The sequence below is a fragment of the Cervus canadensis genome, chromosome 21, assembly GCF_019320065.1.
Source record: "Cervus canadensis isolate Bull #8, Minnesota chromosome 21, ASM1932006v1, whole genome shotgun sequence".
In the NCBI taxonomy this organism is placed as follows: domain Eukaryota; kingdom Metazoa; phylum Chordata; class Mammalia; order Artiodactyla; family Cervidae; genus Cervus; species Cervus canadensis.
In genome coordinates, this window is record NC_057406.1 from 3920593 (window position 1) to 3934015 (window position 13423).

At 44.6% G+C, this 13423-nt stretch overlaps 1 protein-coding gene across 3 annotated transcripts in view; it reads right to left on the bottom strand.

Moving 5' to 3' along the window:
• The window catches only part of ATXN10 (ataxin 10), a 140264-nt gene extending 132104 nt beyond the window's left edge, over positions 1-8160 (bottom strand). For all 3 annotated transcript variants that reach the window (XM_043440053.1, XM_043440055.1, XM_043440054.1), the window contains exon 1: positions 7805-8160. In XM_043440053.1, the coding sequence (XP_043295988.1) occupies positions 7805-7920 (116 nt within the window). In that variant the 5' untranslated portion in view covers positions 7921-8160. The remainder of the gene's footprint in view (positions 1-7804) is intronic.
• Positions 8161-13423: the final 5263 nt, after the last annotated feature.

The following is a 13423-nucleotide window of genomic DNA, read 5'->3' on the forward strand; positions in this document are numbered from 1 at the left end:
AGTATGTTTAACTTTATAAAAAACTGTCAAAGCGTTTCCCAAAGCGGCTGCACCATCCACGCTCCCACCAGCAATGGACGAGACCCCCAGCTGCTCCACATCCTCACTGAAAGCTGTCAGTCGTCTTAATCCCAGCAAACCTAATGAGTCTGCAGAGGTATCTCATTATGGTTTTACTAGTTTATATCAGTTTTACTGAGACATAATCAAACAAAGCATACAATTCATTCATTTAAACTACATAATTTTATCAATTTTGGTATATTACATTAACTTCTTAATTGTGGTAAAATATGTATGCATTAAGGGCTTCCCAGGTGGTGTTAGTAGTAAAGAACCTGCCTCCCAAAGCAGGAGACATAAGAGATGTGGGTTTGATCCCTGGATAGAGAAGATCCCCTGGAGGAGGTAATGGCAATCCACTCCAGTATGCTTGCCTGGAGAATTCCATGGACAGAGGAGCCTGGTGGGCCATAGTCCACAGGGTCACAAAGAGTCGGACACGACTGAAATGACTTGGCGACAGTAGCATGTATGTATTAGGTTAGAAAAAAGTAACAGCAGTTTCGGACTGTGAATTGTAAATCATTATAAGTATGGTCAAACATCTTTATTAATCAAAATAGGAACCATTACAATCAACACATTTTTACCAATGAGAAATGTTTATTCCTGTAGCATAAAAATCTGTACTTCAGGATTCGACGAACTCTTGGAAAGCATCTTCTGCCTCCTGCTGGTTGTGGAAATGTTTTCCTTGCAGAAAGTTGTCAAGATGCTTGAAGAAGTGGTAGTCAATCGGCAGAAGGTCAGGTGAAGAAGAGGTAGTCAACTGGCAAAAGGTCAGGTGAGTATGGCGGATGAGGCAAAACTTCATAGCCCAATTCACTCAACTTGTGAAGCACTGGCTCTGCGATGTGGGTCAGGCAGAGTCGTGGGAGGAACTGGGCCCCCTCTGCTGACCAACGCCAAAGCAGGCGTTGCGTTTTCAGTGCATCTCATCGGTTTACCGAGCACAGTTCTCAGATGTAACGGTTTCCCTGGGATTCAGAAAGCTGTAGGGGATCAGACGGGCAGCAGACCACCAAACAGGGACCATGACCTTTTCTGCTGCAAGTGTGGCTTTGGGAAGTGCTCTGGAGCTTCTTCTTGGTTCAACTACTGAACTGGTTGACACCAGCTGTTACATAAAATCCACTTGTCATCACACATCACAATCTGATTAAGAAATACTTTGTTGCCGCTGCATAGAGTAAGAGAAGACAACACCTCAAAACGACAATTATATTATTTTCGGTCAGCTCCTGAGGCACCGACTTAGTGAGCTTTTTCACTTTCCTAACTTGCTTCAAATGCCCAATGCCCACAGAATGGTCCACGCTGCGTTCTTTGGCAACCTCTTGAGCAGCTGTAAGAGGATCAGCTTCAATGAATGCTCTCAATTGGTGATTGGCACCTTTCAATGGCCTGCCACTACATTCCTCATCTTCAAGGCTCTCATCTCCTTTGCAAAACTTCTTGAACCAACCACCACTGCACTGTACGTCTGGTAGCAGTTCCTGGGCTAAATATGTTGTTGATGTTGCCAGTTGTCTCCACTGCTTTACGACACATTTTGAACTCGAATAAAAAAAAAAAATCACTTGAATTTGCTTTTTGTCTAACATCATTTCCACAGTCTAAAATAAATATAAAATAGCAAGTAATGTCAATAGAAAAAAAATAAAGTGAGAAATGTGTATTAAAATGATGTACAACACAACCAATTTAAGAATGTATTCCAATATCAAACAACAAAGTTCAACAATGCCAAACCAAATTATTTTCCATTCTGAACATTTTTCAGTATAGAATTCAGTGGCTTTAACTATATTCATATAGTTGTACAAACCTCACCACTGATTCCAAAAATTTAGTATCCCAAACAAATTTGTAACTATTAAATAATAACTCTTCCCTCCCCCGCATTCCAAGTAAACTCTAATCTCCTTTCTGTCTATGAATTTGCCTATTCTTAGTTCTTCACAGAAGTGGAATCATACAATATCGGTCGTTTTATGTCTGGCTTCTTCCACTTAGCATGTTTTCAAGGTTCACCCCATTACAGCATGTACCAGTACTTCATTCCTTCTTATGGCTAAACAGTACTCCACTGTATGTACATATGACATTGTAGCCATTCACCTGTTGATGGACACTTGAGTTGTTTCCATCTTTTGGCTATTATGAATAATACCTCAATGAAAACGGGCCCACAAGTATCTGTTTAAGTTTTTGCTTTTAATCCTCCAAGGTACATACATACCTAGGAGTGGAACTGCTTGACTGTGTCCTACGTTTAGCTTTTTGAGGTACCACAAAATTTGTTTTACATAATAGCTGAACCCTTTCACATCCTCCCCAGCAATGTGCAAGGGTTCCAAATTTTCCACATCCTTACCAACAATTTTTTTCCTTTTTTTTTTTTTTTTTTTTTTGGTAACAAGCCATCCTAAAGAGCATAGAGTGGAGTTTTTAATTTGCATTTTCTCAATGATTAACGATGTTGCGTACTTTTCCATGTATTTGTTGGCCATTTATATATCTTCCTTTCTAAACCAGATTTATTTTCTGCCCAATTTTTTTACCAGATTGTCTTTTGTTACTGAGTTTCAGGAGCACTTTATATATTTTAAGGCAAATTCTTTATTAGGTATATGTGTTGTAAATATTTTCAGTCTATGACTTGCCTTTTCCATCTTCTTATTGGTATCTTTCAATAGGCAGAAGTTTTTTTAATTTTGATAAAGTGTAATTTGATAGTTTTTCTTGAAAGGTCAATATTATCTGTGACCTGGATAAGAAATATTTGCCTACACACAAGATTACAGATATTCTCCCATCTTCTAAACATTTTATAGTTTAAAATTTTATGTTTAGGTCTACAATCCATGTGGAAATACTTTTGTGAATGGTACAAGGTATGGGTCAAAGTTCATTTTATTTCATTTAGATATCAAGTTATTCTACCACCATTTTTTGAATGAAATTGTTTTTAGACTGATTTTGGTTTGGAGCTTGCACATAGTTTGGAAATGGTCTTAACATTCCTTATGTGACATTCAGCATTCAATGACGAGAAGACCAGATGACTACACACAAGAAGACAGAAACTGACAACAGATACTTATCAGGCACATTCTCTAAAATAAGCATAATTAATATGCTTAAGAAAGTAGATGACTATGAATTTCAACAGAGCAATCCATTTAAAAATCAAATAGAAATTCTACAAAACTCAAAACTGCCTGAAACTAAGAATACAATAGACAGCACATTAGACACAGCAAAAACCAGAACAGAGAACAAGAAGACAGGAGCAAACTTTCAAACCAAAGCTCAGAGAGAATCGGAAATACAAAAAAGAGGCTTTGAGATACACAAAATACAGTGAAAGGTTTAACATATGTGTAATTAAATTCCTTGAAGGAAAGGAAAGAATGAGAGAGAAGCAACAGCTGAAGGAATACTGGCTGACAATTTCCTAAACTGTTCAAAGACATCAAATTCAAAAGGCATGATCCAAACAGGGTAATTACAAAAAAGCCAAAAAAAAAAAAAAAAAAAAAGCCAACTATCTCTGTCCTCATGGACCTTCATTCTGGAAGAAGACAGAGAATAAATAAGAAATCTCTATGAATAATTACATAGTATGAAGAATCTAGTAAGTGCTTTCTTTAAAAAAAAGAAAATAGGGTTTATAAGGTAAAGGGCCTCCAAAGCATGGAGGGGAGGAAAGCATCTGCCCTGTTACACAATATACACAAAGCCTAGAAGGAAGAAATCAGGAATATACTTTTGACTAAACACACATTAACAAGAAGAAAGAACCCACACTGACAGAAGCTTTAAAAACTTTACCAATGCAAGTATGGAACAAAAAGACTACACACGCACCATGAGTAACTGCTGTGTGTGCTCAGTCGTGTCCGACTCTGCGCGACCCCACGGACTGTAGCCCACCAGGCTCCTCCGTCCATGGGATTTGCCAGGCAAGAATACTGGAGTGGGTTGCCATTTCCTTCTCCAGGGGATTTTTCCCAGTCAGGGATGGAACCCAAGTCTCTTGCATCTCCTGCATTGGCAGGCAGATCTTTACCGCTGAGCCACCTGAGAAGCCGCATAAATAATGACTTACACAAATAGCAGTAATTCCACAAGCCTTTGTTAAGAACCTACAACTATCAGACAGTATGCTAGATGCTAGGGACCCAAGGAACATGATACGCTCACTTTACTCAACAAGCTTTTCAGATGGAAGAACAATAATCTATCAGTTTAAGCATGAGAAGATTTACGGAAAGCAGTACCCAAACGTTAAAACTAGTTCAAGAATACTCAAGAATCCCATAGAAAAAAACACAGTAGCATTACTCAACAGAACTTTCTGTGATGATAGGAATAATCTGTATCTTCCTGGTCCGAGAAGGTACCATTAGCCATGTGTGGCTACTAGTACTGAAAATGTGGCTGGGACAAGGAACGGAATGATTAATTTTACTTACTGCTGATTAATTTCAATAGCCGCATGTGAGCAGCTGCACGGACAGTGGAGGTAGAGTTATCACCTGGCTTTACACTGAATACAGGGGAGCTTCCTGGTGGCTCAGACAGCAAAGAATCCGCCTGCAACGCAGGAGACCTGGGTTCAATCTCCGGTTTGGGAAAATCCCCTGGAGAAAATAATGGCAACCCACTCCAGTGTTCTTGCCTGGAGAATCCCCATGGACAGAGGAGCCTGGCAGGGCTACAGTCCATGGAGTCACAGTCGGACACAAATGAACGACTAAGCACATTGCTACATAATAAATGAGCCCCAAACTGAGCAATTCATGGTCTCATACAGGTCAGAGTCCCTCATCAACTTGTACAAACAGCTGTGGGCTTGGCTGGGACTAAGGATCTGCTTCCAGGATGGTCCTCACACGGCTGCTGGCAGGAGGCCTCAGTTCCTCACCGCACAGACCTGTCTAGGTGGACCCCTGAGTGCCCTCATAACATGGCAGATGGCTTTCTGGGAGCAAGCGATCCAAGAGAGAAAGCAATGAGGAAGCTTCAGGGCCTTCTGTGCTCAGAAGTCACACCCTGTCACTTCCCCCACATCTGTTATTTAAAAGCCAGTCACTAAATGCAGCCCACGCTCAAGGGGAAAGGTCAAATTCCTTCTTACTTTCCTCAGTATGATTCCGCTGTATCTTGTGCTTTTCAGTTTGCTACTGTGATGCCTCATTCTGCTTCACTTTACGTCCCATGCAGCCTCTGACACCTCCGCCCATCCTCCCTCTGGGTCCATCAGCATTGGATGGATCTTCGCAGAGCAGCTGGCCTCTGGAAACCCTGAGACCCTTCTGAGTGGCAACTAGTGATTTGCTCAAAGACATGCTGAGAAGCAGAGGCAGAACCAGAAGCCTGTCTTCACAAACCCTCATCAAGTGCTCTCTGCACCACCACATACTATCTGCCTCCTGATTCCAAGACCTACACATCAGGTCACCTTTCCTGGCCTTCAACTCTTCCTGAGCTAGAAGAGAGTTCCTGCCAGCCCCAGGAAAAACTCAAATCAAATATGGGATGCACCTTCACCTCTTCTCATTCTTCCCCAGCAATCCAACCAGTCCCTGAGTCTTGTCCATTCAATCTGGTAAAGATGTTTCAATATCTATCCTACCCATCCCCATAGACAATACCCTAAATTCAGGCACTTTTCTCTTTCTCTTGGGCTTCTCCATCAAGTCATCTGCCTCTAGCCTCACCCTAATATATCTCTCACAATGGCAGCCAGAGATTTAATATACAGATTTGCCAGGCCATGCCCTTAAAAGAACCTCCCACTGTTGTTCTGTTCAGTTGCTAAGTTGTCTCTTTAGAACCCCATGGACTGCAGCATGCCAGGTTCCTCTGTCCTCCACTCTCTCTGCAGTGTGCTCAAATTCATATCCAGTGAGTCGATGACGCTATCTCACCGCCTGCTGCGCCTTTCTCCTCCTGCCTTCAATCTTTCCCAGCACCAGGGTCTTTTCCAATAAGTCAGCTCTTCACATCAGGTGGCCAAAGTACTGGAGCTTCACCATCCGTCCTTCCAATGAATATTCAGGATTGATTTCCTTTAGGGTTGACCGGTTTGATCTCCTAGCATGGTTCCCCATAAACTCCCCTCACAGGAAGCAGAGTCAGGAAAGGCCTTGTAAACTGGCTCAGGCCCTTGAATTTTATCCTTCAGCTTATAAAAAGGAACTTGATATTTGACTATGTCCTCTGTACCAGATGCCTTATCTATGTTATTTCATTTAAACTCAGAGACCATGCAAAAAATCAGCACACTGTTCCTCTGCACATACTGTTCTTACTAATTAGCCCTCTCATCTGTAAGCCTAGAAGCCATAGTAACCTAAGGCCTCTCCCAGCCCACAAATCTCTCCACCAGATCCACAGTTCCCCCAGCTCCACCATCTCTTCTTGGCTAGACCCTCTTACGATTTGTTTACACGGCAATTACCCTAACCTGCTTGAAAAAAGGGAAATCACGTTCATCTTTGCACCTTCGGCCCTAGCAAAGAACCTGCTTCAGAGCAGGTCCCCAGTGAAGGCTGATGACTGGTTGACTAGAAGGAGAGCCCATCATGGTGTAGATATCCTAAGCATTAACGCAATCAACAAATCTCTCTGAGGTATCACATCAATTAACTTATCTCCCAAAAAGGCAGGAGCAGTGCCCAGGGCTCTTGACACTCTTTTAATTGCTCCACACTCACTGTGATTTGGGGCAGAAGTGCTCAGACCGACTGAAACTCTAAGACCATCGGCCTTCTCCCACACTCCCTCTCCTCTTTGCACATACTTCTGCGATTCCAGAGCAGGGCTTCCCAACAACACACTTACGAAGAACCATCCATCAGTGTGTGAAGGGATAGTATCAGCTAACCTGATTTAATACTACGTGTCAGCTATGTGCCAAGGACTTAATATGCATGAGTTCACTTAATCTTGACAAACAACCTCACCAGAAGTACTGTCCAACCTCATTCCTATTAAATAGACACACAAACTGAGGCCCAGAGAAGACTAGAACAAAATTAAACAGGCAATGACTGGAGATATCAGGTACTTCGTATTTTCACGTGCTTTATTTCATTTATTCCTCTGTACAATTTAGCAATGAAGTCGTGTATTACATTCCCATTTTTAGGCAGGAAATCTTAAGGCTTGGAGAAATGGCACCATAACGCACCGCTTGTAGGGCTAGGAGCCAAATCCAGATCTTCAGACTCCTAGGCACCTTATACAACGGAGATCTGGCCCTTCTGTGGCAGAGTCGGGACTCAAGTGGCCACGGTGCAAAGCGGGGCCACCACTGGGGATGCAAAGCCTGGGCTCACAGGACGAACGGAATGACGCGGCCTCCCACCTTGCACATCTGCAACGTCTGTCTCCCCCACCTGCACGTTCTGCTGCCTCTGGGGGCTTGCCAGTCTGTTCCAACCAGGCCGAGGAGACCACCTTGCACGTTACCCGGGCGCCATCACCGCGGCTCAACCAACCCAACAGGCAGGAGGCGGCGAAGGGCTCGCTTGGATCGGTCCCCCTTCCTGTGCCCGGCCTCACGCCCGTTCTGACGAGTGGGAAGCAGGTGTCACCCCCGCCCCCCAGCCCGAGGCCCTCTGGTGAGGCGCAGAGCTGCCACCCCGCCGCCGCCCCGGGAGGAGGGGGCGCCCCCGCCCCGCTCCCGCCAGCCCCGCCGGGCCGCCCCTGATGCCCGCGCGGTTACCGATTCCGCTGCTCTTTGAAGAGCGCCGTCAGCGCGCGGAGAGCCTCCAGGTCCTGGATGGGCGCGGGCATCATGACGCCCGACAGCCTGCCGGGCGGCGGCCTGGGCGCCGCCATCTTGCCGCTCGCAGCTCGGGCCGAACGGCCGACGACGAGAAGCCGGAGGAGGAGGGGCAGGAGGGCCGGCGGGATGGGGTGGAGCGCGGGCTGCTGCCTCCGCACGCCGCCGCCGCCGCCGCCTCGGCGCCGCTGCAGCCCGCGGGCCGGGCCCGGAAAGCGCGAGAGCACGCGCCCAAGGATCGCCTCAGGCCGGAGGACGCGACGGCGCGGCGAGGGGAGGGGGGCGCGGGCGGAAGTCCCGCCCTGCGGGGAGGGGGGCGCCCACCGGAAGTTCGCCCTGTGGGGAGGGGGCGCAAGCGGAAGTTGTGTTTGAGGGGGTGGGGACGTCAGGAGGGCTGAGGGTCCCCGAGGAGAAGTCGGAGGGGTAGGGGGCGGGCCCGGGACGGAGACACCCTGAGCGGGGAAATGGGGGCAGAGGGGGTCTCCATGGGAGCGGGTGTGGGGGACGAGGACACCCTGAGGGGGAGATGCGGGCAGACTAGGGTCTGCGCAGGAGAGGATATGAGGAAGGCAGGGGAGGCCTGCAGAGGCTCCCCTGGAGGAGAAGGCTGAAGACCTCGATCCTGCGGTCGGGAGGGTTGATCAGGGCTCACACCGACCCCCTGGGGAGCTGGAGCAGTCTGGGTCCATCTTGCAAGTCTCAGTCCCTGGAAGCTCAGTTCCCAGTTCTTCAGTCAGTTCAGTCGCTCAGTCGTGTCCAACTGTTTGCGACCCCATGGACTGCTTCCCTGTCCAGCGCCAGGCTTCCCTGTCCAGCGCCAACTCCAGGAGTTTCCTCAAACTTGTGTCCATGGAGTCAGTAATGCCATCTAACCATCTCATCCTCTGTCGTCCCCTTCTCCTTCCCTCAATCTTTCCCAGCATCAGGGCCTTTTCCAGTTTATCAGCTCTTCGCATCAGGTGACCAAAATATTGGAGTTTCAGCTTAACATCAGGGCTTCCAGTGAACATGCAGGACTGATCCCCTTTAGGATAGACTGGTTGGATCTCCTCGCAGTCCAAGGGACTCTCAAGAGTCTTCTCCAACACCACAGTTCAAAAGCATCCATTCTTCAGCTCTCAGCTTTCTTTATAGTCCCACTCTCACATCCGTACATGACCACCAGAAAAACCATAACCTTGACTAGATGGACCTTTGTTGGCAAAGTAATGTCTCTGCTTTTTAATATGCTGTCTAGGTTTGTCATAACTTTCCTTCCAAGGAGTAAGCGTCTTTTAATTTCATGGCTGCAATCACTATCTGCAGTGATTTTGGAGCCCAGAAAAACACAGTCAGTCACTGTTTCCACTGTTTTCCCCATCTATTTGCCATGAAGTGATGGGACTGGATGCCACAATCTTAGTTTTCTGAATGTTGAGCTTTAAGCCAGCTTCTTCACTCTCCTCTTTCACTTTCATCGAGAGGCTCTTCAGTTCTTCACTTTCTGCCATAAGGGTGGTGTCATCTGCATATCTTAGTGATCACTTACTGGCGGTGGCTCAGACGGTAAAGAATCTGCCTGCAATGCAGGAGACCGGATTCGATCCCTGTGTTGGGAAGATCCCCTGGAGAAGGGAATGGCTACCCACTCCCATATTCTTGCTTGGAGAATTCCATGGACAGAGCAGCCCAGTGGGTTGCAGCCCATGGGAGCGCAAAAAGTCCAACATAACTGAGCGACAAACACACACCGACAATAACATCATTTACCAGGCCTGCTTGGGGTGAGACTACTGTTGTTTCAGCTCACTGGTGGTGGTTTAGTCCCTAAGTTTAGTCTTTGCAACCCCATTGACTGTAGCCCACCAGGCCTCTCTGTCCATGGGATTTCCCAGGCAAGAATACTGGAGTGGGTTGCCATTCCCTCCTCCAGGAGGTCTTCCCAACCCAGGCATAGAACCCGCATCTCCTGCACTGAAGGTGGATTCTTTACCACTGGGCCACCAGGGACTCTGTTCCAGTTAATTAAGGGCTTTATATACAATTTGAATTCAAGGAGCTAAATTCTACAGAGTTAGGCTAAGAATTGTGTTTTTCTAAAGGAAGTGAGATGAGATGGTTGGATGACATCAACTCAAAGGATATGAGTTTGAGCAAACTCTGGGAGATAGTGAAGGACAGGGAAGCCTGGTGTGCTACAGTCCATGGGGTTGCAAAAAGTCGGACACGACTCAGTGACTGAAAACAGCAAAGGGAAACGAGTATATTTTACAGGAATCAGACAAGGCTTCTCTGGGGGTGGTGGTAACTCACTCTTTTCTTTTCACTGCACTTTATCATATCATGTATATATTCTTTGAACAGACATTGTTGCCAGACCCCATGATAGGTACAGGATGAGCTGTGATCTCACAGTATCTGCGTGGCGTTGGTTCCAGGACACCCCCGCACCCCCGCAGACACCAAAAACCTCGGATGCTCAAGTCCTATAGTCAGCCCTCCATATCCACAGATGCTGCAACTCGTGGAGACAGAGGGCCAACGGTGTAAAGATCTATAAGAGATGATCCCAACCCTGAAGGAACTCACAGACTATTCAGAGAGAGAGGCAAACAAAATTGAATAGTTGATTACTGCTATAATAGAGGACTGGACAAATTGCTGTGAGGCCAATTAGAATATATAAATAATACTCTCTACATTTCGACTTGAAGTGTAGGGGTATGTTTATAACATATTTTTGATGTTCTTTACTAGATAAAATTTAAAGACCTGATAAATACCACCAGAATATGCAGGAGAAATGAAACATGAACAGGCAAGTCAGCTGAGACTGTAATTCAGCCCTATCCCATTTAACTGACGACATATTCATGAATTCCACAAATATTTCTACGTACCTACTTTGTGCCAGGCATTATATCGCCTAGAGATGCTCAAGACCATCGAAAATGTTTAACAATCCTTAAACTAGCAGGGCAGGATCTCCTAATTTTTCCCCGAGGAACAGGGAATAGTAAAATGTATTGTCACCAATCAAGATCTTACCCCTTAGCTTGCCATCCTCAATTGTAAAACAAAAGCAACTACTCTGATTCTTCTAGAAAACATGTCCCATAACATTCAAATTCATTGGCCTGGAATGTTGCAGTATGAACCTGACTGCTCTCTTTGCTTCTTCTCTTGACTCCCTATATTATAAGTCCTTTAAAAATATGAGTCAACATTTCATTTTGCTCAAAACCATCCGAAGGATTTCCATCTCACTCAGAGTAAGAGTCAAAGTTCTTCCAGTGGAAGTGTTCCTAAATAGACTGCCTCCCTCACCGATTCTGATCACATCTACTAGTCTTTTCATCCTCCACTGAGCTTCAACTACCCTGCCCTCCTTGTCCTCCACCTGGGGAGGTATGCTCCTGCCTCAGGATTTTGCACATGCTGTTCCTGTTGCATGAAACACCTTCATTGCTTATCTAGCACATACTTGCATGGTTTATTTCCTTCATCTGCTCCAAAGATCTCTTAATGAGTTTCTTTTGTCAGTCTTTAAAATTGTAGCACACCACCCAAATTCCTGATCCTCACCTCCTCAGGAATTTTTCTTAATAGCCCTTAACGCTTCCTATATCACATCAATTTACTTGTCTATTTAATTATTGTTACCATTTTGTTTACTGCCAAAACGTTTAAGCTACACAAGGACAGAGATTTTGGTCTTTTTTTACCTTTATCTCTCCAGCCTCTAGAAAAGGACCAATTATGTGGTAATTGCTCAATAAGCATCAGCTAAATTAATGAACAAAATATTTTAAAATATATTTTCAAAAAGGAGAAAGAAAATAACATGCCTCCAGAAGAGGGTCAACAATCCAAACAGTACAAGAAAGAGAAAAGGTGGAAGATAGGAAGAAAAACATCATTAAAGGACATGAGAACAAAAATAGAGGCAATAACAGGACAGGCTAGAAGTATAGGTGAGTATGAGAAACAAAAGGATATGAAATTGGTCAAACCATGGAGTGTTATTGACTGCCTAGAATTGGCTAGAGGATTTCAACCTTGGATGAACTGACAGAACTAAGTTATTATTTCACTTGGGCTAAATAGCATTTTTTTTAGCATTTTAAAAATGTTTTATAATTATGCCTTATGATGATAAACATGCCACCATGTAGATGTACATGAATTAAACTTTAGATGAAAATTTGTAGTATGTTCGTGTCTTGAGCCTGCTGCAGAAGAACTGGATCTGCCATGGTTCAATAATCAAGAAATGAAAATAAATAAAAAGAAAGGAAAGAGAAATGAAGGAAAGAGACTTCCCTGGTGGTGCTGTGGTTAAGAATGTACTTTCCCCTGCAGGGAATGCAGATGTGATCCCTGGTCAGGAAACTCCATCCCACATGCCACATTCAAGTGTTCGCATCCTGCAACTAAAGATCCCGCATACGAGAACTGAAGATCTCACATGCTGCAACCAAGACGCCGTGAAATAAATGTTTTTTTTTAAAGAAAGAAAGCGTATGCCATATATCAGCTCCTCCTCCAAAACATAATGCTCAGTGGATGCTCAAGTCAGTCCATACCTCTCTTTGGTGCTAACTTTGGAGAATTCCCCTTGTACTACACATGTGTTTATGTACTGTCCTTTGAATCTGAGATTCCTCAAGGCAGGGACTTTATTCTCCTTATCCTGTTCAGGACCAAGTTCAAAGCCTTGTGTCTAGATTCAACGCTATAAATATTTGTGAAACTGAAAACTTTGAAGACCAAAGGAAAAAATAACAGAATAGTGTAATTATTAAGAGCAGGGATCAGCAAACTGCAGCCTGCAAGCCAGATCTTTCCCACTATCTATTGTCATAAATTTTATTGAAAATTGTCACACTTGTTCGTTATACACATTGCCTATGGCTTCTTTGATGCTATAGTGATAGTGTTGAGTAGTTGTATAGTGGAGACTGTACAGCCTACAAAGTCTAAAATATTAACATAGTTTGGGGACTTCGCTGGTGGTCCAATGATTAAGACTCCAAGCTCCCAATGCAGGGGGCACAGGGTGCAATCTCTTGTCGAGGAACTAAGAGGCCACATGCTATGTCATGTGGCGAAAAAAAAAAAAAAAAAGTAACTGTTTGGCTGCTTGGTTCTCCATAGGAAAGGTCTGCTAACTTCCGGTAAAAAGCATGAGCTCCAGAACATTAGACAATCTTGGATGATGGGAATTGTGTCTTCATCTCTTAGCACCTAACTTTGGACAAGTAACCACCTCTTAAAGCCTATTTTTCATTTGTAAAATGAAATATTAATAATACCTACTTAATTGAGTGGTTTGGAGGATTCAACAAGATAGTCTGTGTCAACCCAGTGTCTATCATATATTTAGCTCAAGAACTTTAGGCTAAGTGAAGTAAGCCATTCGCAAGAAAGACAAATACTGCACAATTCCATTTATATGAGGTGCTGAGAGTAGTAAGGAGTCCTAGAGCGGAAAGTAGAATGTGGCAGCCAGAGGTTGGGGGAGGGAAGAATGAGGATTTTTTTTTTTTTTTTTTTTTTTAGCATTTTAAACCTGGGCTT